Below are 26,246 nucleotides of genomic sequence, written 5' to 3'. Positions count from 1 at the left end.
GTGACACACATTTGTAATCCCAGCTACTTGGGAGGTTGAAGCAAGAGGATTGTTTGAACCCAGGAGATGAAAGTTGCCATGAGCCGAGATCATGCCACTGCACTGCAGCCTGAATGACAGAGCAAGACTCTGTGTCAAAGAAAAAAAAAGGAAAAAAAATCCCAAAAGACATGTACATTAAAAACTATAAGGAACTGCTTAGAATATTAAAGATGTAAATAAATGAAGACATGCTGTATTTGTGAATGGAAGTCTAAATATTGTGAAGATATCAATTATTCCACAATTTATCTATAGGTCCAACCTCATTACAATCATGGTCCCTATTCTCCTTTTTTGGGTATAAATTGATAGGCTGATTTTAAAAGTTATGTAGATTTAAGAAAACTAAACATTCTCTTACCATATGATCCAGGCAATTGTGCACCTGCGTATTTACTCAAAGGAGTTGGTCACTTGTGTCCACACAAAAACCTTCACACAGCTGTTTATGGCAGTTGTATTCATAATTGTCAAAACTTGGAACCGATCAAGGTGTTTTTCAGTAGACAAATGGATACGTAACTTGTGATGCTTCAAGATAATGAAATATTTTTCAGTGCTAAAAAGAAAAAGCTATCAAGCCATGAAAGGAGAAAACTTAAATGCCTATTACAAAGTGAAAGAAACCAATCTGAAATGCTATATATTGTATGATTCCAAATGTATGACCTTTTGGAAAAGGTAAAGCTAAGGGGACAGTAAAAAAGTCAGTGGTTGCCAGAGTTTGGAGGTGGGAACAGGGAGGAGGCATTAATAGGTAGAGCACAGAGGAATCTTGTGGCAGCACAATTACTCTATATGATACTGTAATGGTGAATACATGTCATTGTAAATTTGTCCACACTCACAGAATGTACAATGCCAAGAGTAAACCCTAATGTAAACTATGAAGTCTGAGTGATAATGATACGTCAATGTAGGTTTTCAGTTGTGACAAATATGTCACTCTGATGGGAGATGTTGATAAAGGCGGAGGCTGTGCATGTGTTGGGGCAGGGGCTATATGGAAAATCTCTGTACCTTCTGCTCAATTTTGTTGTCAGTCTAAAACAGCTCTAAACAATTGTCTATTATAAATTAAAAATAAAATATTCAAATTTACCAATGAATAAATTTTTACCTAAATATTATATAACACGTGAAGAACCTAAAATAGTAAAGATAATTTTGTTTTATAAAACAACATTGTAGGATTTGCATTACTTAACTTTGAGGCTTACTATAAAGCTACAGTAACAGAAACTGTGATAGTGGCATAAGGAGATATATATATGTCAATGAAAAGAGAGTCCAAAAATAGACCCACACATGGTCAAGTGACTTTTGAAAAAGGAGCCAAGGTAATTAGGTGAGGAAATTATATCTTTCTTAACAAATGATGCTGAAGTGAATGGATATCTGCATGGAAAAAGAAAGCCCTTACCTAAGCCTTTACTTTATAGCAAACACCAACATTTGCTAGAAATAAATCATATACCCGACTGTAGAAGTAAAACTATAAAATCTTTAGGGAAAAAAATAAAAAAGATAGTAGTCACAACTTTGGTGTAGGCAATGATTTCTGAAAGGGACAAAAAATATTAAGCGAATTGAATGATTTAATAAATTGTATTTAATAAGAATTAAACACTTCTGCTCTTCGAAAGCACTCGAAATGGGAAGTCAAGCCACAGATTGAGAATAATACATATTATAGTAAATGTACTTGACAAAGATCTTTTCTCTAGAATATATATTTAAATCTTATTAATAATCTGGTAAACAAAGCAAAACGAGCAAAAGATATGAACAAGAGTTTCACAAAAGAAGATATATAAGTGATGATTAAGCATATGAAAATATGTTCAGCATCATCAAAGAAGTGCAAATGACACCACCAATGAGATATCACCACAGAAGCACTAGAGTGGCTAAAATGCAGCGTATTCAATGTTAATAAAGCCCTAAAGCATCTGGAATTCCTATATATTGCTGCAGGAGGAATGTAAAATATGACAACATTGGAAAACAGTCCCACAGTTGTGTATAATTACATACCTGATAATATGACTCTTAATAATTGATAGGAATAGAGAAATATAAACATTTCCAGGCAACCTCTGTGTTTAAATAACCATAGCCATTTTATTTGTAATAGCCCCAAGCTGGAACAACCCAAATTTACTTTAATAGGTGAATATATTAAAAAATTGTGAAGCCGGGCGCGGTGGCTCAAGCCTGTAATCCCAGCACTTTGGGAGGCCGAGGCGGGTGGATCACGAGGTCAAGAGATCGAGACCATCCTGGTCAACACGGTGAAACCCCGTCTCTACTAAAAATACAAAAAATTAGCTGGGCATGGTGGTGCGTGCCTGTAATCCCAGCTACTCAGGAGGCTGAGGCAGGAGAATTGCCTGAACCCAGGAGGCGGAGGTTGCGGTGAGCCGAGATCGTGCCATTGCACTCCAGCCTGGGTAACAAGAGCGAAACTCCGTCTCAAAAAAAAAAAAAAAAAAAAAAATTGTGATATATCCATATGATAAGTGAAAGAAGTCAGACACCAAAGATTACTATTTTATTATTATGTTTACATGAAATATGAGAATAGATATAATCTATAGTGACCAAAATTAGATGTGCATTTGCCTTTTTCTGGGAATGGAGGTTTGGGCATTTACTCTTAAAGGTCAGAAAGAAATCTTTCTGAGATTATAGAAAGAGAATATATATTGGGTACTTTGTCAGATGAGTGTATACATTTAAAAATGTATCAAATAAGCATATTTATTCTGTGTAAATTGTACCTTATTTAAGTTTATTTGAAAAAAAATACATAGCTCTGAATATATTGGTTCATTTAAATTTGGGTTAAGTATTTAAGAATTTTTTTTCGTGTGTTGAATCAAGCAAGTAGAGTTGACAGTGGAGGTCATAGCCTCATTCTCAAGGCATTTTCATGTCAAATAGGAGCTTGGGCAACTGGAGTGACTGCAGAAAACTGGGTGCAAATATTGATTATAAAATCCTGGGAAAATGTAAAGGGGATGGGAATAGAAGGAACGTGGTGTATTTTCTTGCCACAATTAGAGTTAGCAGCTGCATCATTCTGATTTTCCTTTTTATTCATTTCAGATTAACTAATTTGACTTGAGGCCATAACATGATTGAGTAAAAATAGTCGTTCTGAGCATAGAAATAAATTTACAAGGTTAATGTAGGGTGTCTCTCTGTTATTAGATGTATCTGAAAAACACTTTTAGGCAAAATTAGGCCAAATTAAAACCACTGGGGTTTCAATTACAATCAACATTCAAATATAAATTTTATTATTATTTATTATAATAATAAATGATGTAGTGTTTAAATGTGCAGTCATGGTTCAGACTACATTTTGCAAATTTCCAGAGTAAGGTAAACAGATTATAAAGCTTTCTGGTATAATATTAACAGAACTAAAAAACATGAATAATATTAAAGAATGGACTTTTTCTAGTTATTCCTAATTCTGTTGGAAGCAATACTCTTAATTTTACTGAAAGAAAATTCATATATAATGTAATAACTTTAATATAATAATTAAATAAATCAATACAACATCTTAACTATAAAATAAAAAAGATAAAACTATCTGTATAAGACAACATGCATTTCAATACATAAATGCTTGAGTAAAACTACCTTAGGAGAGAAAGTGAAATAAAAGTTTGCACCTACTCTTAGATGACCCCAGTGCAATTGATGGGACATTGATATTGTGCTGGTGATTCAAATACTATGAGCAAGGTTGTCACCAGTGATGTGCTTCTCTGAAAGCTCATCTTTACACCCATTGACAAATGGGTGGAAAGTCCAAAAACACAGAGTAAATTATTTTCTCAATTTATATAGCAGATGCATTCTGGAAAACAAAAACAAACAAAAATTTGGTGTGTAAATAAACTTAAATTAGGTTTCAAACATAACGCAAGGTTTTGTTCTTTTGTTCGATTTCATTTGTTTACTACATGCATGACCAGTGGCCCATTCAGAAGTCCAAGTACAAAATATGTTGTAGGATTGTCCAGACCGCTAAGGGACAGCTTGCACCCTGACCCCACACTACACTAAGGCCCACAGTACCCACTCTTCCCGTAGTAAACCAAAAGACATCCTGCGACTTACAAAATCCATTAAGGTTTCAAACGGATAAGGTTTCAAACCTTCTAAGAACCACTGACCTAGGCCATAAAAAACGAACAAATAATAACAAAAACGAGGAATGGCAGTAGTTCTGTTGAGTTAAAGAGGGGAAACCAGGACTGGAAGAGATGAAATTGTGAGTCTGAAAGGAAACCATTGCAAAGGCCTTTATTTCCATTAAGGAAATGTCTCCTGACTGAACTGAAAGCCTTCATTCTAACCATTACTTTGTTCAGGGACATTTCAGGGGCTCCAGGGGGGCTGTTTTATTTTGCACTCCCTTTATTGCCCTGCCAACAGCCTGCCTAGAAGTAATTCCCCGGCCTGCAGTGTGACCTCCCTAGAGGCTACCTTCCCCGGGCTGGTGACTTCTCAGGCACTCTGGCCTTGGGGACGTCTTAGATCTTCTAGCACACAGTGGCCGCACACAGTTTTGCCGGGCCTTTCTCAAGAGGTAAAAGTTCCTAGTTGTTTGCATTTTCCCAAAATAATGCTTTCCATGTGTAGGGATTTTACAGATGTCAAAGTGCTTTCATATCAATTACTTTCTTTAATTTAAAAGAAGTTCAGATCCCAGGTCAAGCTAGGAATGCTCCGGTCTCAGAGGGAAGGAGCGCTCTAGGAAAGGAGGATCCTTTAATAGAGGGCCGTGCTGGGACCGCGGGCCGGGAGAGGGGGAGAGTGGAGGAGTGTCCTTTTTCTCCCCCACCCTCCGGCGGCGGCCCGGCCAAAGCCAGAGGGGGCTGTCCCCTCCTCTTCCCCAGCAGCTGCTGCTCGCTCTGCTCACAAGCCAGGGCCAGGGGACCGGGCAGCAGCGACTCCTCTGGCTCCCGAGAAGTGGAGCCGATCGGTGCCACTACGATGCCGATGCCAGGAGCCGCCGGGGTCCTCCTCCTCCTGCTGCTCTCCGGGGGCCTCGGAGGCGGCCAGGCGCAGCGGCCGCAGCAGCCGCGGCAGCCACAGGCACATCAGCAAAGAGGTACAGTCGAGGCACGGGCTTGGGTTGCATCCTTTGCCGGGACCCAGACTCCTCACTTCCATTCTCCCGAGAGTTGTTGTCTGGGGACGCTGTCTTGCTTCGCCTTCAAAGAGTGCGCTTTGGGGCAGGAGGAACTTGATGCAAGTTCAAGTTCAAAGCCCTGAGAGTGCGGTGTAGGGGAATTACCCACCTCCTGCAAAAGGAACGGGGAGTGCTTTTCATTGTTCACTCATTTCGAAGAGGTCTTGCTATCAGGATATAAACTGTAAATTGATTTCTGAAATCGTTTCTAGAGGAAAACATTTTCCAATTGAAAAAAAAAAAGAATTTATTCAAATCAGATCCAATTCTGCAGAGAAAGGTTTCCCAAACTGTGCTTAATCGTGGGACTTTATGGAGGGTAGCTGATACATCTTAGAAAACAATTACATATATATACTAGTTTTGCAGAACTTTGTTTTCAACTTTTAAGACAGGATTTCTAAAGAAGTTATGTAGTTTTTTCTTTCATGGCAATGGTGCCTCCAGCCTCACCTTTTTCAAACCCACATCTTATTTTCATATCCTATTTTATTGCAGGGAAAACATGAAATTTCTCCTTTTGCCTAAATACAGAGGAGACTTTTATGTCATGTGTACTTTAGGGCTACAGTGACTAGATATACACTTTGGGAGACTTTGGAAGATGGCTCTATTTAATGTAACTTTATAACTTAGTCTCCTCAGAGCTGCTTAGTGTTTATGTATATATATAAATGCATATGTATAGTACTGCTAAAAATGTTAGATTATAAGAACAAATATCAGAACTACTGACTTGGCTAGACATTAACTAGAAGAAGGATAAGTATATTTCAAAATTTTAGCAGTTTAACGTTTCAGAAACTTTATATAGACTCCCAAAAGTTTCAGAGACTCCCAAAAGTTTGGAGTGAACACTTTTGGGAGTCTCTGAAGAGTTATTTTATTATCATGAATTGTAAACGAAATTTAAAATTTAAATTTGTGTAGTATTCTGAAACATACTTTGTAACACATTTTTTCAGCAAACAATTTTGTAAGTTGGAAAACCTGTATCAAAGCAAAAAAAAATTTAAGAAATATTTTTGCTTTGATTTTAAATATCAAAATGTTTAATTCAGAGCACAAAATCTGGAGGTTAGAAGCTTTAAAAAATTTTAATGAGGCTGAATCTGCTAAAGTTTCGAAATGTACTTAACCTTCTTCTAGCTAACTTCTAGCCAAGTCAATAGTTCTGATATTTGTTCCTATAACCTAGCACTTTTAGCAGTACTTTTTTTTTTAAGAAGTAAAGAGATATCCTAAGCTCCTTCTATAATAATAACTCCCTGATTAAAATTCTTGGAATAAAAATGATGTTGAATTCATTATATGACTATTTTTCTTCTATTTTTGCTTTTGCTTTTCTGAGAGGTAAAATGGTACCAATATGGCTTAATTAATAGAATTTATGAGATGGTGATTTTGAGAGTATCTCTGGCCAATGATTTTTTGAAATGCTACTTTTAACGATTAAACTTTGCTCAATTACAAGATGTGTTTTAACAAGACATAATACTTTAATAATGTAAGGCAGCTGGGAGAAATTAGGGACCAGGGGCACCAGCCCTTATGTTCACTTGGAATGGGGCAGAAACTCAAAGCATGCAGAGTAGGGATCAAGTGAATTGTTGCTGAGAATTATCCTGAGCACACACAGAATCTCTCTTCTTTCCTCTCGCTTCTTATTTACTCTCTTTTTAAGCTAAGGTAATATTAACTCTGATTTCTATGACCCAGGCACAAAATGAAGTTAATTCAGGAGGAAGGGTTTTTACTGCCATTCTGTTAAGATACCGCTTAGATGCTATATACAATAAAGAATTTTATTCAAAATAACTACAACATACCATCTACTATAACTGCTATAACCTGCATTCTAGTATCTATTATTGTCTTTGTTATAGACCATTTACAATATATTTGGTGGTTGGCTCAGGATAAATGATTTAAACCTGTTAATGTTAAAAGCATGTAAAATTCATGAAACTTTAAAATTGAGTAGTGCTTTATGATTTAAAAATACCTTATGTATATGATCTTTATATGCCTTCTGATACTATTACTCTCAAAGGACAAATTTAAAACTTAGGCCTGCAGTAGTTGTAACTTAAGTTTATGTAAGAATAACTTAAGTTTCAACAACTAAAACACTTCTTGTATTATTTGTGCTGAAGTCCCTTTTTAATGGCTCCAAGATTTTTTTCCATTTATTTTTTAGGCCATGTTTCCTTTTCAGTGTTGTTTAATTAAAGCAAGCCCTTTGTGAAAATCATGGGATATGAGTTTGACTGGAGAAGTGTTTTCCTGGCTATCATCAACTTTTCTGTTTTCGATTATGCTAGCACTGACCTTTCTAGTCAAGTGCTAATTGTGTAGAAGTTTTATTTCCCCTTATAATTTGATGATAATTTATTAAGAATTTTGATGTGAAGCAATCATTTCTAGATGTTATAATTGAGTTAGAAACATAACCAGAGTTTTTGTTTTTTACTTTTTCTTTGAAATCTTATGTGGTTTCTATAGCATACTATATTGTGGTATGAATAGCATTGATTCAGCATGAATGATATTCCAAGGAAATTATTTAGCTATATTTAACATGGACAAAATAGGAGAATGATGTACCAAAATGACTCTGCATTTCAGCAAGGCAGTGGCTTTTTTTTTCTGATATTCTTGTGAATAATATGTGGAAATGGAAGCATAATGGTAGGTAAATTGTAACTGATTGAAAAATAGTTTCCAAAGAATATTGCATGGTGGATTAAGGACAACCTGGAAAGAAGTCTCTAGCAGTGCAACAGAGATTTTCTTATGCTCAACTATCTTGGTAGTGGCTTGATGGAAAACATAGAATCCAAGCATATCAGTACTGCAAATGGTCCAAAATTGATACAAGTGGCTAAGCTGGTTAATAACAAGTTCAGAAATTTTAAAGGTCTCTATAGCCTGAACTATGAATGAAACCTACGTGAAGTTGGTTTTATTATTCCTGTCCACATGTTAAAAAAAACTCCATTTGTCTTCTCTGGAAATTAGTTGTATCCTTCATATGTTTAGGAATGAATATAAAGGCAGGAAGAGAAAAGCCACTCAATTGCAGCAAGTTCAATATGAACATATAGTGTGATATGGCAACAAAAAGTTGGCTCACATTTATACAAAAGTCAGAGAAGCACATGGGTCTGTTGGTTAACACACATTTGGGTATTTCATTGACAAATGGGTGTAGATTCAGAGAAGGGAGAGCAGAATGGTTAAGAGTCTGATAAGATTTTCAGAAGAGGAATGTCCCAAGTAAAGCTTTTCCATCTGAACAAGGACAAATTTAGGGAAGGCAATCATCAAGGCAATCATCAGAGATATCCTCAAATTTTTAGAAGAGTCGTATGTGAAAGAGGGACTATTTCAAAGCCTGAATGTGGATCCATAGAAGAACATGACACACAACCAGTTTGAATTTTATGAAATGGAGAAGACTGCTCTTCTCCTCACTCCCTCCCTACACCATTTTGAGCTGTTCAGAAATAGTTAGATTGTGTTTGGGCACTTTGCTTCTGGAAATGATAATGCAGTGATCAACTAGTCAGGGATGCTTTATGAAGGAATGCCTCTACTGAGAGGAAGTTAAGACTCATCAACCGTCTAGCCATTTTTCATTTCTAAGATTCTAATATTATAGTCTATTGTTTTTAGAGTGCATATGTGTATTCAGTTTCTGAATTTTTAAAATGTGAAGAAAATGTTAAATATATAAAAATGTGTGTTTTAATTCCTTCTGGGATTTAAAATAAAAACATGTTTGAGACAATCCTCAGATGTATTTGGCAAGAATACTTAAAAATTTAGTTTGGAATTTCCACATCATCGTCAATTGTACAGTTCTAAAACATCTTGTGTTATAACATGCAAGAATACTTTATAAATTACCTGAGAAATTTTCAAGGGATTCATAGTGGCCATAAACCTGGAAGTAACTTTTTTTTGATGTTTTTCTTTGCTGCATATGTAACTTTTTGGTTTGTTTGCTGTATACTGACCTAACAGTTTAGTAAAATGATTCATAACAGATAAAATGCATGGCATTTCAATGTATTCAAAATATTTATATAAATATATTCAACTCTGAATATTATAGATGTGGTAGAATTAATGAAATTGACATAAATTTTATATTATGTTGTATTTCACATATCAATGTATACAGATTTCTGGTCTATCTTAGTCTTAAGATTTTTCTATCTAGGATTTCATGCAAACTAATGAACTGAATCTGTATCAAGAGATTCTGGGGTCTGGGCATGGTGGCTCATGCCTGTAATCCCAGCACTTTGGGATGCCTAGGTGGGTGGATCACCTGAGGTCAGGATTTCAAGACCATCCTGGCCAACATAGCAAGAACCCCGTCTCTTAGCCAAGCATGACTGCACATGCCTGTAATCCCAGCTACTCTGGAGGCTGACGCAGGAGAATCACTTGAATCCTGGAGGCAGAGGTTGCAGTGAGCTGCGATCACGTCACTGCATTCCAGCCTGGGCAACAGAGGGAGACTCTATCTCAGAAAAGCAAAACAAGACAAAAATTTAAAAAGAGCTGCAACTTATTATCTGTCCAGTTTGCAGTAGGGCCTTATTTATCATCTAGAGACCATGTGAAAAAGATCAGGAAGAAATTATTGTAAATAATTATTGTAAATAATTGCACAAGTGGTTTAACTTTTAATCTAGAAGATTGGGTTTTAGGATTTGTTTATATTTGCAACTTGAAACTTGCAACTCGATAGCTAAGCAGGAATTTAGGCAGAAGCTCTGTTGCAATGAATGAGAAAACAAGATAGAGTTTAGAGAAAGATAAAAGCAGATTGTCCAGGCTTAGATATCAAACAGATAGAAATAAAACTAATTCTAGGGTTTTCTCATTGGTAAGACTGAATTTAGAGGTCAGAATTTGTGAAGGAAATTGGTGGGGTTGGGCCTATAGGCATCAGAATGTGGTAAATGAATGAATGTTTACAGTGAGTAAAACAGACAAAAAAATTCCTGCTCTTGTGGAACTAATATTTAGTTGGGATGGAGATGAGGAGACAGGACTATGATGAATATACAATGAAGTAACATAAAAACACCCATATTGTCTAGAATGTAGTTGATGATAAATGCTCTGGACAAACAAATACAGCAGGGTGTCAGAAGTTCTAGGAATGGAGGAAGATTGATTCCTATTTTAAATAGTTGGTCAAGGTTGACCTCTCTTTGAGAGGATCTCACTTGGACACACTAGAAGGTTGCATGGGAGTGATTCATACAGTTATCAGGGGGAAGAGTGCTCTCTGTACAGGGGGCAGGCCTGTGAGGATCTAAGCTTGGAGCATGATGAGAAGGCTCAAAGGAGAAATGGGAAACTGGAACATACAGCACTGTTGACCTTAACAGTAAAGATTTTGCCTTTTAGTTTGAGTGAGATAGGGAGGCATTGGTGAGTTTTAATGGAGGAAAATCAGTGAATAAAATCATAGTTATGTTTTTTTTCTCAAATAGGCATTAATCCATGTGACTAGATCAACAGTTCAAGCATAGAATTATTTTAGATTCATCTCTTGTCCCAAACATCCCATTGATAGAACACATTTAAGTGATTCTACATTCAAGAGCATTCCACTTCAACCATCTTATCACGGTGAAGCTCAGATGCATCTTTGTAAGGTTTCTTTTCTTCCCTTTGGCAACTCATTGCTATTTCATTACTCAAAATATATCAGGACCTCAAAAACAACTTGTGCAGGGAACTTCCACAGCTTTAAAAAAATTTGCTACAGTGTACTTAGAAATGTGTCATGGATTTTTAAGGGTAATTTTAAATAGTGTGCACTTTAAAACAAAAATGAATTATTCACAATGCCACATGGACATATAGGTACTTTGGAGTTCCCTTTTTTATTATCTATTTCAATATCGAAAGCTAAAGTTTAGACACAATTGTTGAAAATGACATGGTGCTGCATTGATCTGGTGACTTCTTTTATGATATGAACTTTGAAATGTTACCTTTTTATAGTCAGAAACTGATTCTGTGGTCTGTTTCCTTTTTTTTTTTTTAACTGCTTTAAGAATCACTGTTAAGTTTTACAGTAACCTTTTGGACTATAGTAATGCAATTTTGGCCTGATTTAATTCTGTCATTTAGAATGAAAAGGTAAAAAAATTATATTGCTTTTCCCTCCTTCTCTCTTCCTCCCTTCTCTTTCTCCATTCTTTCCTTCCTTCCATCCTTTCTTTTTTTTCCTTTTCCTTTAGTATTCTTCCTGTGAATAAAATATGATAATTAAAGTAGATGATTCTAACAAATATACCATTTAGGAAGATAGTAAGGCAAGACTTTAATTAAGTCTTCCTTATTAAAAGCCACAGGTAATTGCTATCTAAAGAAAATTTGAGACATACTTTCAGGGTGAGTTAAAACTAAAGACATTTGCTTGTCAAAGAAGTATAATATGGGTTTTAGAAATATTTTTTTCCTAAGTAATCTTGAGTGTGGATCTTAATATGGGAACTTTATGCTATTTGGCTTTTATCTGGACACGTGACATTTACAAAGAGATCATTCAGGATTGCCTATTAATGGGTTATTATTCATAACATCAGCCTCTGTGACATGCCTAATCTGGTTTAAATAACAAGTTAATCTATGCAAATTCCTGATGATGAAAACCTCAGGCGCTATTTAGTGCCTGGCACTTAGGAAATGTACCTTGTGTAATGTTAAGTATGTCTCTGCATGTGTAGTCCACTCAGCTGACCCCCGAACTGTGAACCTCCCCAAGGCTCTTCATTTAGCTGAGTCTTGAGTGCCAGATGGTTTAAATTGGCATAATAATATGTAGTGCATTGTGAGCATTAACACATTTACTTACATAGCAGAGCTGTTTAGCAGATTAATGTAATTATCCTCATTTTGTAAAAGGAAAATATGCCCAGCAACGTGTCAAGGACAAATAAAAATTCCAATGCTTGTTTTAGAGTTAGAAATTAGATTATGGTCCTGCTCTTGACTTTATGGATCCTAAGCTATCATCTCTTTTGGACTTGTATGTATTTATCTTTTATAAAGTACCCTGAGAAAAAAATATATACCCATTTCTGAATTATGTTAGTCTAATTTGAAACCAGAGATTCATTTGGTATTATGGAAGAACAACAACAACAAAAAATGTGTAATCTTAAAGGATCTTTTTCATTTAAACACACACACACATGCTGCTTTTTACTATGTAGCCATATACACACATGTATTACCTAAAACAATGCATTAATTAAAAGGCATTCATCAAATTTTAGTCTTTATATTATTGGAATTTTGATTATTGGACACTGGGCTATAAGAAAATATTAATTTTTCTTTATTGGCTTTTCTGAAATTATAGAAGTTACATCAGCAAGCTAGAAACACAATGGTATTTATTATACTGCATAATGAACTCTTTAAAAATAGTCAATGTGTAAATGTCAGTGAATGTAAAGAGCGAGAACCAAACAGATATATCTAAGAATCAGAGCCAGATTAATCTGAAAATTCCTTCTGAAAAGATGAAAAGCCTTAACACCTTCATAAAAGCATTTAATGACTTCCATTTGAAGTTGAACTCAGCTTAGACAAAATTTTTCTAATCTCTCAGATTTTTGAGAGGGTGTGTTTGTGTGTGTACATAATCACAGCACCAGTGCACATATACCATTTACAGCCTAGCACTCACAAGACCTAATTCGTATATTTAGTATATTGTCTGTTTTATCTCAGTTTTCTTAAAGTACTAAATTTTGTTTATCAAAATCCTTGAATAAGAAAATCTAAAAATTGAATTTCTAGAAAAGTCTAATTGCCTTGACAAATTATTATGAACCAAAGAATGGATCAATCTAATTTTCCATCTGGTAGCTATACTGTTATCTTTTGTGAGTTTCTTGTAACTTAGAAGGTCCTATTGTATAGAAGAAATAGAGTTAGTAGAGTTTGCTGCATCAAATGTATTTTTTCGAATGCCTATATATTATAGTTGACACAATTTCCTGGCTTATTGCCTCCTATGCAGTTTTCAATTATTGGATGAGGCTGAAAGTTTGAAAGAGAATGTGAGGCAGTGCAATTGCTGTTTTAGGGAGCTACCTCATCTCATTGTTTTGTCATGGGGCATATGTAGAACACTGAATATAAAACTCAAAATATCTAGTACGGCCTCAACAAATGTTCGTTTTCAAAATGCTTCAAAAAATGAATTAAACCTAACAACCTAATATGACATTCTCTGGCTGAAAGAAACACTCTCCTCCAGCATCGTGTGATATACCAAATTCAGCTGAGGCCCTTTGTGAAGGAAGGCATTTGCTTATATTCTTGAAAACACAAATGTTTGAATGCTGTTCTAATTAGAATTTGTGCTACAGTATTTCTTTATTCTCAACTTTATAGCTTAGCCTACAATAAAACTCTTATTAATATGTACCTCTTTATACCTTCAGTTTCCACATGCAGTACTCTGCTTTGGAGGTAACTTTGAATCATAGAAAATGTATGGACTTGTGGGAAGGCTAGAACTGAATTCACAGCCAAGTCACCACTTTACTAAGATCCAAAGCCTGAGTCAATGGGAGTTAAATTTTCTATCTGTAAAGTAGGTTTAAGTTAAATAATAAATGTGAAAATACTTGGCAGCTAATCAGTAAATATTCGCTCTTTTCTTCTTTCGTCTTTATTTTATGAGCATAAAACTTAAAATATGATATTTGCTTTGCATATCCCTTTTGCTGAAGAACAGCAAAATATTCTAAAAATTTCTTTGAGTAGGCCCTAAGAGATGATAGATGGCAAACTATTTATCTCATTGTCAAGAGATTGAATAATTCTGTCAAGGTTACACAGCAAGTCAGTAACAGAGATAAGAAGAAACACAAGTTCCTATAATTAGCTAGCAGTTATATTAGTAGCTCAGTGTGAGAAGTGATTTAAAACAGGCAACATAATGGAAATTTTTGCAATAATTTTTGGTTGTTCATACTTCAAATGTGATATAAACATTTTTCTCTAGGAATCTCTCATTGTTGAGTATGTATTTATTGTGCTGATAAACTATTTTTTAAAAACTTATTTAATATACATAATGTGTTTAGATAAATATATGGCACATAGTAAGCACTTTATAAAGGTTAGTTATTATTCTTAGCCTATGAAGTGTATGTTTTCATTGATACCTGCTTGGGTAGAGACGACAATTTGGCATGTTTCGACTTACAATGTAAGTTAATTTCAGCATGGTCTTCTGAGGAAAGTCTAATTGGATTGCGGAAGAGTTCTCAGTATAGATTGTCTTTATTTGGACTCTCCCTAATTACAATGTTAAAAAGAAAATATTCTTGGAACACATTATTTAATACAACTCTGGATAGGGAGAATTTTTAGTGTGTCTACTTTTGTGTTAAATTTTTAGTGTGTCTATTTTGTATTAAATCTGCTATTAAAATAAACAAAACCACAAAAAAAAACTTATATAATTATATAACACTAACAAATCTCTAGAGAAAACTGCTTTTCTAAACTTGGATTTTGAAAACACTGGATTTTGAAAAAATTTCAGACAAAACACTTCTTATAGGCCCTTTTACCATCAGAAAGTCTGAATCTTGCCTGACACATAAGTGCAACTTTTCATTTTTTCATTCTGATACATTTAAAAAGTCACTGGAACTCTAGAATATAAAATTTCCCTCTAGCCCTTCCTAAACAGATTACCTTAAATGTGGACAAGTCACTTAACTATTCTGAAACTCAATTCTCCATCTAAAAGATGACAATATAATGTTTAAATCTGTTTTGTGGAGTTGTTATAAGGGTTACATGAGGCAGACCATACAAATACCATTGTTAGTACTATTTATTATTATAATAAATGACAGAGTTGGCCTTAGACATCATTGGTTATAAAGTTTTGCTTTACCCCCTTTCTTTGATTTTTTCTCAGTGGTTCTTAACCATTTATGTTAATTAATAATGTTATGTATTAATATACATACATGTATTAATTTTTTAATTATGCCATATATTAATACACTTAGTTCTTCTATTTTCAAGGACCCATGACACATAGTTTTCAAACATGGCACAAATTATTTGTTTAGTAAACATGTACATACTAGTACATAAGAAGAAAATATGGTATCTGAAAATTGTACATCAGTTTCCTACAAACAAGTAGCGAATCTTAAGTATTTAGTGAAATTATAAAGCTATCACAAAAATAGTCCAGGGGGTCTAAAACTTTTGTGCCAAGATTCCTTTAACCTCTGATAAATAATTGAAGCTTTGATTTATGTTATATCTACTATTTGATTGTATTAAAATTAAAATTGGGAAATTTAAAAACATTTACTAATTTAAAATAATAGTAATAAAAAATTGCATGTTGACAAAAAGAACATAGCTATATGAAAAATAATTTTATATCCAAAATAAAACTCTTCAATTTGTGCCTTAATAGAATAGAACTGGATTCTCATTTCTGTCTCTGCATTCAAATTATTACATGTTATTTTAGTTTAAATTATTGTGGTTTAAGCATATTAAGAAATATATGACAACAAACAGATATGCTGTTGGAAAAAAAAAGAGTCATTCAGTGCCTTTTAAGATAGCTGTAAATATTCTTTGATTCCATACCAAAACTCAGTAAGTGGTAGTTTTCAAAAGATTGGCTGCAGTGTGGTATCTGAAACTGTATCAATGATATGTTTGTACTCTTTTATATTAAAATCCACTGACATATCTTGCACTTGGAAAGAATTTTACCCATGTGTGATGTTAAAGCATCATTCATAGATCATTTGGAAGACAATGATTTACTAGTTATGGAGGTCACCCACCAGTTGACAGATTGTCTTATAGAATATTTTTTAAATCACATTTTTTATATCACCATTGATCTCATCAGAAAACTTCCGAAATATTAGAAGCTGTTAATCTCACAGTGGTAGAGACAAGTTTTTTAGAATTTTTATTTTTATTTGTAAATTTGTGTAGTTATTGACAAATTTTATGGTTTTTTTTTTCGAAATACAGTTACTTTATTCATTCTTGAGAAAACATCTATCAAACAACTGAGTCTTAAAAATCATAGTCAGATGCTTTTTCTAGTACGAAGAGAATTCCATGAAAAAAGTGACTAGTTTAGCTTGCAACTGAAAACAATTGTACAAATGCTTTTCTTCAAATCAACCACCATGCTTCAGTATACAGTTGATATTAAAAAGATTCTGGGAGTGTGTGGTGGTGAAAAGTAAACTGACCACTACCGTGGTTTAGTACCCTGGCCTTGATTTGTGCTAATGCACCATCAGTGTTTGCTGCCACTATTACATTTGCACCATCAGTGCACATGTCAACACAATCAACAGACAGATAATAATTAAATCTTGTTACTAAAAGGATCTTGAACTTGTGTACCTGTGGATAATGTCTTGTGGACTCTCAGGGATTCACAGATCTTTCTCTGAGCTCTATAAGATTAGGCTGTAGTTAAGTTCCTCGCTGCCTGCCTCTTCACCAATTCTACAAAATCTATAGCCATATGAAGATAAATTTTGTAATCATAAAAGCCAAAAACACTTTAGTTTTTACCGCAGGTCTAGTCTAGGCCAGTGATACTATTTCTTTTTAAGGGGGAAGAAATCCAGAAGAGCTTCTTCTGTGGGAAAAGTAGGAAGAGTTAAAACCAGCCAGAGATACATAGAGAAATCAAAATCTCTGCCATATCATCTGCCCTTCTTTCTTTCCTTTCACTTGCCCTAACTAGAGTAGAGGTAGTGTACTTACCCAAAGTTGGAAATATTATGTTGTTCCTAATAGATTTAAAAAGTGAATTCATGAGCGAGGGTTAGTATAGAAAAAACATGCTAGTATCTGGAATTCTGAATACTAGAAGAGGAGACTTTTATTTCTTACTGGCTTCCTGAACTCACATCAGGAGGGGTCCTTTGTACTTTTCATAGAAAGAATTCTTGTTAGAAGTGCTGGATATTATATTTCTCAAAATATGGAATTTCCTTCATTTCTTTCCAGCCTTTGAAGTTTTGTGATTTCTATTTTTTTTTTTTCAGTTTTTTTTTTTTTATTGCATTTTAGGTTTTGGGGTACATGTGAAGAACATGCAAGATTGTTGCATAGGTACACACATGGCAGTGTGGTTTTCTGCCTTCTGTCCCCTCGCCTGTATCTGTCATTTCTCCCCATGCTATCTCTTCCCACCTCCCCACCCCCCGCCCCTCCCCCATTTCCCCCCAACGGACCCCAGTGTGTAGTGCTCCCCTCCCTGTGTCCATGTGTTCTCATTGATCAACACCCGCCTATGAGTGAGAACATGCGGTTTTGTGATTTCTAAAGCATTTAAAAGGTTTTGTAATGTTGAGAATCTAAAATGTAATTCTATTCTCTGTGCCCATCTCATACCATTATGTATGTCAAATGATGGATCTGGTTTCCTTTTCGTATTTGTTGGGAGATGTTCAGAGACTCAAGGATCCATACGTTGACAACCTTTTTCACTCTCCAAGAGCCTCACACTGCTTTGATTTCAGATGTATAGATACATTTCGTATCAAACACTGATGGGTCTGAACATGAGGAGTAGTAAGATATTTCCAGATTAAGTAGACAAATAGCTCAGAACTTCTTAGTGTCATAATTTAAATGACTAAATTTTTGAGGTTTATATGTTTCCAGCCCAATATACCCTCTCCTTATCTAGGGTAACTTAGCTTTAAAAATTAGACTGGCTTTGCCTATGTCAGATTTTGTATTTAACACTTTTTATATAATTCTTTGTTAGAAAGTGTTCAATGTTAGACAAAGTGAACAGATAATTTTGGAATCTATGTCCTGGTCCTGCTGAATAGCATGCCCTCATCCTCCTTGCATCTTTTTTTTCTACCATATACATCCCAGTAACAGAAAGAATTAATTGGTGTGTCTCATCTTTACTGGTTTTGTACATAGCTATAGATATACTTTATATGTAAATAATGGTATATTTTTAAATTCTGCAAAAATACTCTTTCAATTCTCTTTATTCTCTTTCTCAAGCTTTGATAAAACATTTTTATTCAACATTTAGTGACTGATTCTATCTATAGGGTTCCTGATGCGGTGCTACCTGAGTGGTGCTGAGAAAATATTATTCTAAAGTTCCTCATTCACCTAGAATATGAAATTTTATCTTTAGTTATTTATTCCTTTGGAGAAAACATTGCCCTCACACGCTATTCTTTTCTAAAATGTTTGCTGTGCTGTTATTATTCACTTGAATGCAAATTGATGTATCTGCTGACCTTCCTTCTTGACAGTTTAAGACTGTATTAAGTTTTCAGATCTGCTTGGTGAGAAATAGTGAAATAAAACTAGTTCACATCTATGGAATATTTAACTATGGGCCAGCACCGCTCAAAGCATGTCTCATACCTTAATTTATCAAAAGTAGATACTATTTATCTCATTTAACAGAAGAGAAAACTGAAATGAAAAATGTTAAGTAACTTGCCAAAGGTCAACCAACCAGTGAACTGGTAGAGACCAAGATTTGGACCTAGGTGGTTCTACTTCATGGCCGGTGATTGAGCAGGTGATCTCAACACTGAAAAAGCAGCAATTAGTAACTAAGGGCTTCCTTTAGCGACATACTGCAGAAGTGAGTGTGTTTCCCTTTTTTTTGAGGTTTCCTATGTAAAGATTAACAATCAAACAATATTTACCATTTAGATTCAGCACTATGTCCTGATGTATCAGAAGAGTCTATGAATTTTTTTTTTCCAAAGAATCTTTGGAGATAGCAATGAATAAATTCTTAACTGTGTCAGATATGCCTTAATTTTTTGAGTCATATAAGAATTTTTAGCACTCCTAGAATTGTTAACTTCATTGATAAGAGTGTACATTTCCCCCCCTTTGTTGTTGTGTGAAGTGTTAAAGCAAAAGTAATCAAGGCCCAGGACTTTTCCTGGTCAATTAATGGATATATGGCAAGTGATGTCAAAGGACAGTTAAAGTTATTAACTTAATCATTGATTGGCCCACGGTATCCCCCAAATCACAGTTGGAACTGAAGTGCTCCAAAAATGACTGTTTTATTGTTATATCTTTTCTTTACATAACACAACAAATAAGCAAAAAGAGAGAGTATCTTATCTGTTTGTTGATCAATTATCTTGTAATTCTGTTTGTGGTAACTCCCAGAGTAGAGAATATCATCCAGTTGGCCGCCTTTATGAACCAGGATTGCAATGGAAATCTTATTGGTCAGGTTACTGGTTAACAGGAGCTGTAGTGACTTTGCATCAGAGGTCCAGCTCATGTGGGCATAAAGCAGTAAGGCACTTTCGAAGTTAGACATCTAGAGTTTGAGTTCTAGATTCACACCTGAGTGCTTTTCAAATAGTGTTGTTGAGTTAATTATGTAACTTCTTTAAACTTGATAATCCTCACCTCTAAAAGAATGACAATACTAGTGCCTTTTTAAGGATTAAATGGAATTAAGTGTTTAACTTGTTTTCAGAAGAGGATGGAATCATCATTCAAAGACTTTGCAATCAGTGATATTTTCAGCATAGACAACCAGAGCTTTAATTTAAAACATCTAGAAACTAGGCTTATTGGCCATAGTTTTAGTGTGATTAGAGGTGGTCAGAGGCTGGTCTAAGTTGCCACTATCCTGTTTATGGATAGTAATAGACTGCCTACTTATTTGATGTCTTCGCTTAGTTGTCTTTTAGGTCCTTCAAAGCTAACATGTTCCAGGAATGAGTATATGTACTCTGCATTTCCTCAACTCCTCCCATCAGCTTTTCCCAGCTCAGAAAATGTTCTCATCATCCACCCCTTGAATCAAATTTGACATCTAGAAGTCACCATTAACTTCTCTCTTTCCTTCACCTCCCACATTGAAACAATCAGCATGTCTGTCATCCACACCACCGGTTTATTCCAGAATGTCCACATCTTTTTGTCCCTATTGCCTTCTAGACCACAGCGCTGTCTTTTTTCAGCTGTGCAACTTCAGCAGCCTCCCAGCTGCTCTGCCTTCTCTTCCCTCTTCCATCTTACAATCAGTTTTCATGCAACAGGCAGAGTGAACTCTGAAAACAGTAAGTCATATGAGATCTTTACTATGCTTAAAATCTTTTAATGCACTTCTATTATAAGAAGAATAAATTCCAAATTCATTAGATTTTAGGCCTATTCATGACAGCTCTTGCATTTTTCTCTGATTTCAAATTATTCTCTTTTTCTATTATAGTACAGCAACAGTAAAGACTTTTTTCCATTTCCTGGCCTTTGTCCTTACTGTTTCTCTGTCTAGAACACTGTTCCATTAGATCCCTGATGGCGGTCTCCTCAATATTCCAATCTCATGTCAAATGTCACTTCCTAGACAGGTCTTTCCAGAGGACCACTTTAAATTAGCTTTTGTCATGCACTAATCTCCCTCTTGTAATTTCTTTGAACAATTAAATGTTTACCTTGAATACCCTTGTTTTTTTATTTTTCTACTTTGGCATTTGTCTCCCCAAACTATTGGAATATAGACTCTGTTGTAAAAGGACTTTCATCTCCAGAGCTGAGGGGATACATAAATTTTTTTTTTTTTTGAATTAACACATGGCTGTGTTCAGGCTCTTCTGAACATAATTTCATAGAGGAGGTCAAAACTGGATTCCTGTATGTAATGAATCTGTCCTGTTTATGATTTTCAGTTGTATAATGAGTTAGAAGATCAATCCAATCATATTTCAGATAAGCCTCAAGAGCAATTGCTACCACAGAGAACTAGAAGGGTATTTTGTCAACTAACTCCTCTTTTAAGATCTTTAGCTCTTTAACAGTTAGAAATTAATAAAGCATGTTATATAATGCTGGAACTTTTTGCCTTTCATTGTTTCTACTGCTTTATCCCTAACTTCTAGTCTGACATATGGTAGGCACTCAAAAAATTGGACGAAGAAGCAAGTCTTTTTGGACAGACCAAGAGTGTTGCCTTTTAAAACATTTTATTTGTACTTTTTCCCTGATCCTTTTATAGTATGGATGAATATTTGTATAAGACATAAATTTCTACAAATATTGAGACATGGTATGGACAGATATGAGATATTGTTATTAATATCACCTAGATAATAAGTAAAATATCTTAGAAAGTGAGGCTACCTTAAATTATCTTGCTTCTTGAGTTCCCCCCTCCCCCAAGGATATTCCAGTAAGAATTGAGCAGCATTTAAGCTTTGGATAAGGAATGCATATTTCTTGGCTTAGTCAGAACTTTTCTGGATGGAAGTCCTTTTTGGATGAGAATTACAACACATAAGATTAAAATGCCCATTTAAGATGTAAATTCTAGGGATAAAATATAGATAACTCACATGGGGTGACTTGATTGGCATCTGTTTTCATTTTTCTTTGTTTCTTTTTAGATACCACCAAAATCATTCCTATTTCAGGCAAAAAAGGCATGTTTTTAAAACCACTCATAAGGCCTCTACAGTATGTCAAATAATTCATGTGCCATGTCCTTGGACATGGTATTGGTCTCTTGCTTGAAGTTTTTAGCCAACAAAATGGTAAAATACTTAGAATTAATAAAACAGATTTGTAGGTCAAGAAACTCAGTACCTATATTCTTCTCCTTATTTTAATAATGAAACTATTAAAAAGTAAGGCAGAGCTGGCCCTTCACCAAGGGAGGGATTTTTATTATACGAGTCAATTTGAGAGAAAGGGGGACAAGAAAAGACCTTGGAGACTGGGGCCCAGGTCTGTTTTGTTACTACTGTTTCCTTACTGCATAGAACAGCGCCTGGCACTCAGCATGGTCACAGTAAAGAGCGAATGATAGAAAAATAGAAAAGGAAGAGCTAATGTTTAGGAACACTTACTTCCCACTTACAGATATTAAAAAAAATTAAAGATGATTAACATTATGATACGGTCAGATGTAGGCAGTTACAATTTCTACCAACTATAGAAAACAGAACTAAAGACAGAATTTACCAGGACATGAAAGAAAAGTGTAAGATCATGGATTCCTGAAACAGGATGTTCCAATTAAATATTTAAATTTAAGTGAGGATTCTAGGAGTTTAACAACTATTTAAAATATGCCAAAGAAGTTAACATTCAAGGCTCCCTGTTGGTTTCCTTCTTAGGTGCTCTACACTTTGAAAGCTCATCACTTGGACAAGATTGCCTCTTTACCTTTTCCAGATTAGTCTGTTTCAATCATTATTTTTGCAAACAATGACAATTCCCCTCTTCCACTAAGGTATTTGAGCCATCAAGGACACCCTCCCATCTAGATGTGGTGGCTCACAACTATAATCCCAGCACTTTGGAAGGCCAAGGCCGGAGGATGGCTTGAAGCCAGGAGTTCAAGACCCGCTTAAGCAAAATGGTGAGATCCCTGCCTCTACAAAAATAAAATTAAAAAATTAGCTGCATGTGGCAGCACATGACAGTGGACCCAGCTACTCAGAAGTGTCGGGGACCGTCCGGGACGGGTAGGCACGTCTGCCGGGGGTCTCTCGACCTGCAAGAGGGTCCCAATACCTGGAAGAGGAAGTGCGCCTGGAAAAATAATAAAGACAGAGAGAGAGAAAGCGAGGTGTCTGGAGAGCTGATAGGCTGTGCCTAAACAGCAAATTTTATTTTTCAAAGGCCAGGAATAAATACACTTTCTTGGCTCTGGTTTACGTCATAGCAAGAGGAAATGCAAATGTATGCCTCACATGGCCTATACAATAGAGAAGTCAGATATGCAATCAGTGGTTGTAAAAAGTAACAGAATTTCCTGTAATCACAAAGCTTGCATCCAAACATTATTCACAAAGCTCGTTTACATCCAAACATTATTCACAAAGCTTGTTTACATCCAAACATTATTCACAAAGCTTGTTTACATGGAAACATTATTCCTCCTGGCTGCAGGTATATCTGGTTTGACCTTGTTTTAGAACTGAGATGTGAAAAGGTTTTTTGGTTTTGCTCATCAGAATATCTTTTAATCGGATTCTCCTTTGTCTACTCCTGACTCAACTTAACTCAACTTCCCCATTCAGGAGCCTCTGAGTCAGAAATCAAAGCCATCCCTTTTGGTGGCATTTGCTTTGCAAATATTGACAGTTAAACCATTATCTAGGGTACAAGGCAGTCAGGTAAGGTTTAAGGCTTATTCTTAAAGAGTCATAAAAAGGTTAAAAGCAGGAACCGGTTGCTGGCAGGGGGTCACTCGGTCTAGCAGCAACGCATAATTTTAGGCCCAAGGGATATTGTGGTTGATATTAGAAACTGATCATTCATCTTTCAGTTCCTATATTTCCGGATAGCTCGACTGCCTCCAGTAGGAAACTGTGTTTGGGATCAAACTCACTGTATAGTGAGACTCACGCCTTTTAGGGGTCTCACACAGGAATGTTCCCCACACAGAAGGCTGAGGCAGGAGGATTACTTGAGCTCAGGCGGTTGAGGCTGCAATCAGCCATGATCACACCACTGTACTCCAGCCTGGGCAACAGAGCAAGACCCTACCTTGGAACAACAACAAAAAAAAAACCCAAAGTAAAAATATGTTATAGATTACCTATAGATTCAATTTTCAAGAATCCTGGCCTTCTCGTCTCTAAGTACTATTATAATGCTGTTATTGTCAAATTAGTTTTCACCTTTAATAAATGCTACTTTCCATATTGGAATGAATAATTAATAAAGAACCAAAATGCATGTCTGGGATTTAGAAAATCTTTGGATTCTGTTTCTATCCCTACTTATTTTTTATTAGGCTAAGTCATTCGTTTTAAGAAATGATCACCTTTACCCCAACTGTAGAGGTAACTGCCTTATATACTACCATACTCAAAAGGTTAGTGAAGAGGCAAAGAAATGGTGGTGAAACAGTGAAACCTTCTAGATGCCAGATGCTACACAAATGTGAAGCATATGACACAAACATGATGAAAAAGGAAGCTAATTAAGACCATCAGATAGGATCTGATTTTATCTTTGCTTAGAAATCATGATAACTATGCTGGATAGTTACCGAAATTTAGACATTAAGTCTGTGGAAACTTTCTGATAGTTATATTAGCTAATCACTAAATAAAAACTTTTAAAAAGTAATATTAATTATCAATCTTAGGAGAATATTTAGCTAATAATTCTATAGTTGACTGCAGAGTTCTTTTATTATTTAATCATAATGTCTTTTCAATCATTTTACTGTTTCTTGATTCATGAAGAATACATACCAAGTGTATTAGTCTGTTCTCACACTGCTGTAACGAACTGCCCAAGAGTGGGTAACTGATAAAGGAAAGAGGTTTAATTGACTCAGTTCTGAATGGCTGGGGAGCCTCAGGAAACTTACAATCATGGTGGAAGGGAAAGCAAACACATTCTTCTTTATGATGTCAGGAAGGAAAAGTGCAGAGTGAAGTGGGGGAAATGTCCCTTTTAAAACCATCAGATCTCAAGAGATTCACTCACTATCACCGGAATAGCATGGGGAAAACCACTCCTACGATCTAATCACCTTCTAGGAGATCCCTCCTCCAACACATGTAGATTACAATTTGGATTACAATTCAAGATGAAATATTGTGGGGACATAGAGCCAGAGCATGTCACCAAGAAGATAAAAAATAACACAGAATGCCACTTTTCTATTCCCTTTAAATATTTCCAATTGAAAATATTTTCATAACCTGTGGAGTTCTTATATAATTCAATCACTAGATATCCCAATTGAGGTAATAAAAGAAGAAAGCACTTATAATTTTGAGACAAATTCCACCTTTCCCATACTCAGCATATAATCACGTAATTTAAGCAAGAAATAAGAGAAAAATTCAAATATATAATAGGATGAAGAATTTTACACTATGCTTTATGTTATGTGGGGTCAAAGTGACAAAAGTAATTGGACAAAGGTAGTCTCATCAATGAGGAGCTGGAAGAAATGAATTTTCAGCCCCATTTTAAAAGTAGAAGAGAAGGTAGGGTATCAAAAGTAGGGTATGCTATGGAAAGTGGAAGGTATTTTTATTGTTTTCAGAGACAGGGTCTCCCTGTCTTAGCTTCTGTCACCTATCTTAGCCATCTACAGCCTTCTGGGCTCAAGTGATCCTCCTGCCTCAGTCTCCCAAAGTGTTGATTGCAAGTATGAGCTACTCGATGTTTTCTTGTTTCAGCAAAAGAAAATTGATGGTTTCTCATGTTCACCAGAGGGAAACATCCATTCATTTTATCAACATGTTTAAAATAATTCTTACTTATTCTTCCACTTTGAAGTGTTTAATCCATTTTTGAATTTTATTCATAAATATGACCAGACACAACTTAGACTATGTGTACTGTATTATTTCATATGAACCCACACAGTTTGTTTTTTCATAATAGATTTTTGTATGGTTTGATATTAGAGTACTAAATATTGAATTTATTATAATTCACTTAGTTAAATAGTGATGTTAAAATCTAGTATGTTTATTTGAGGGATCTAGGAGGCATACAGTGAAATCATCCTTTCACCAAGATTTCTTTGTAAGACACTCACTATTACTGGAATTGTGTTTTGTGCATTACATTCCATTGACGTAATTTTAAACTTCCATTCTGCTTCACTACAAATGGAATTTCATTATATCTGACTCCACAATAAGTGGGTTCCAGAGTCATTGACATTTAGTAGAATTACAGATCTTAGTGTCTTTGTATATTCTGCATTAAAATGAATTATGTGTGCTTTCAATTTTGTTTTAAAGAAACTGCCATTGATTTACATAGTTGTATGGAAGAGTTTTGTTTAAATACCATTGCCTGATTTCATAGTAGCTTTTATTTTCCTTTTGAAATCATTTACAAATATTTCTTAGAGTATTGGCTACTGCTGGGTTGAAATGAGATAAAACTTATGGTTTATAAGTAT

The 26,246-nt window shown here is 35.1% G+C and overlaps 1 protein-coding gene across 7 annotated transcripts in view; it reads left to right on the top strand.

The window, feature by feature from the left end:
* Positions 1–4,960: 4,960 nt before the first annotated feature.
* LAMA2 (laminin subunit alpha 2) overlaps positions 4,961–26,246 on the top strand; it is a 625,652-nt gene continuing 604,366 nt past the window's right edge. For all 7 annotated transcript variants that reach the window (XM_074397494.1, XM_074397493.1, XM_074397490.1 and 4 more), the window contains exon 1: positions 4,961–5,179. In XM_074397494.1, the coding sequence (XP_074253595.1) occupies positions 5,062–5,179 (118 nt within the window). In that variant the 5' untranslated portion in view covers positions 4,961–5,061. The remainder of the gene's footprint in view (positions 5,180–26,246) is intronic.

This window comes from Saimiri boliviensis, chromosome 4 (assembly GCF_048565385.1).
Source record: "Saimiri boliviensis isolate mSaiBol1 chromosome 4, mSaiBol1.pri, whole genome shotgun sequence".
Lineage (NCBI taxonomy): Eukaryota > Metazoa > Chordata > Mammalia > Primates > Cebidae > Saimiri > Saimiri boliviensis.
This window is presented reverse-complemented; position numbering and strand designations above follow the sequence as displayed.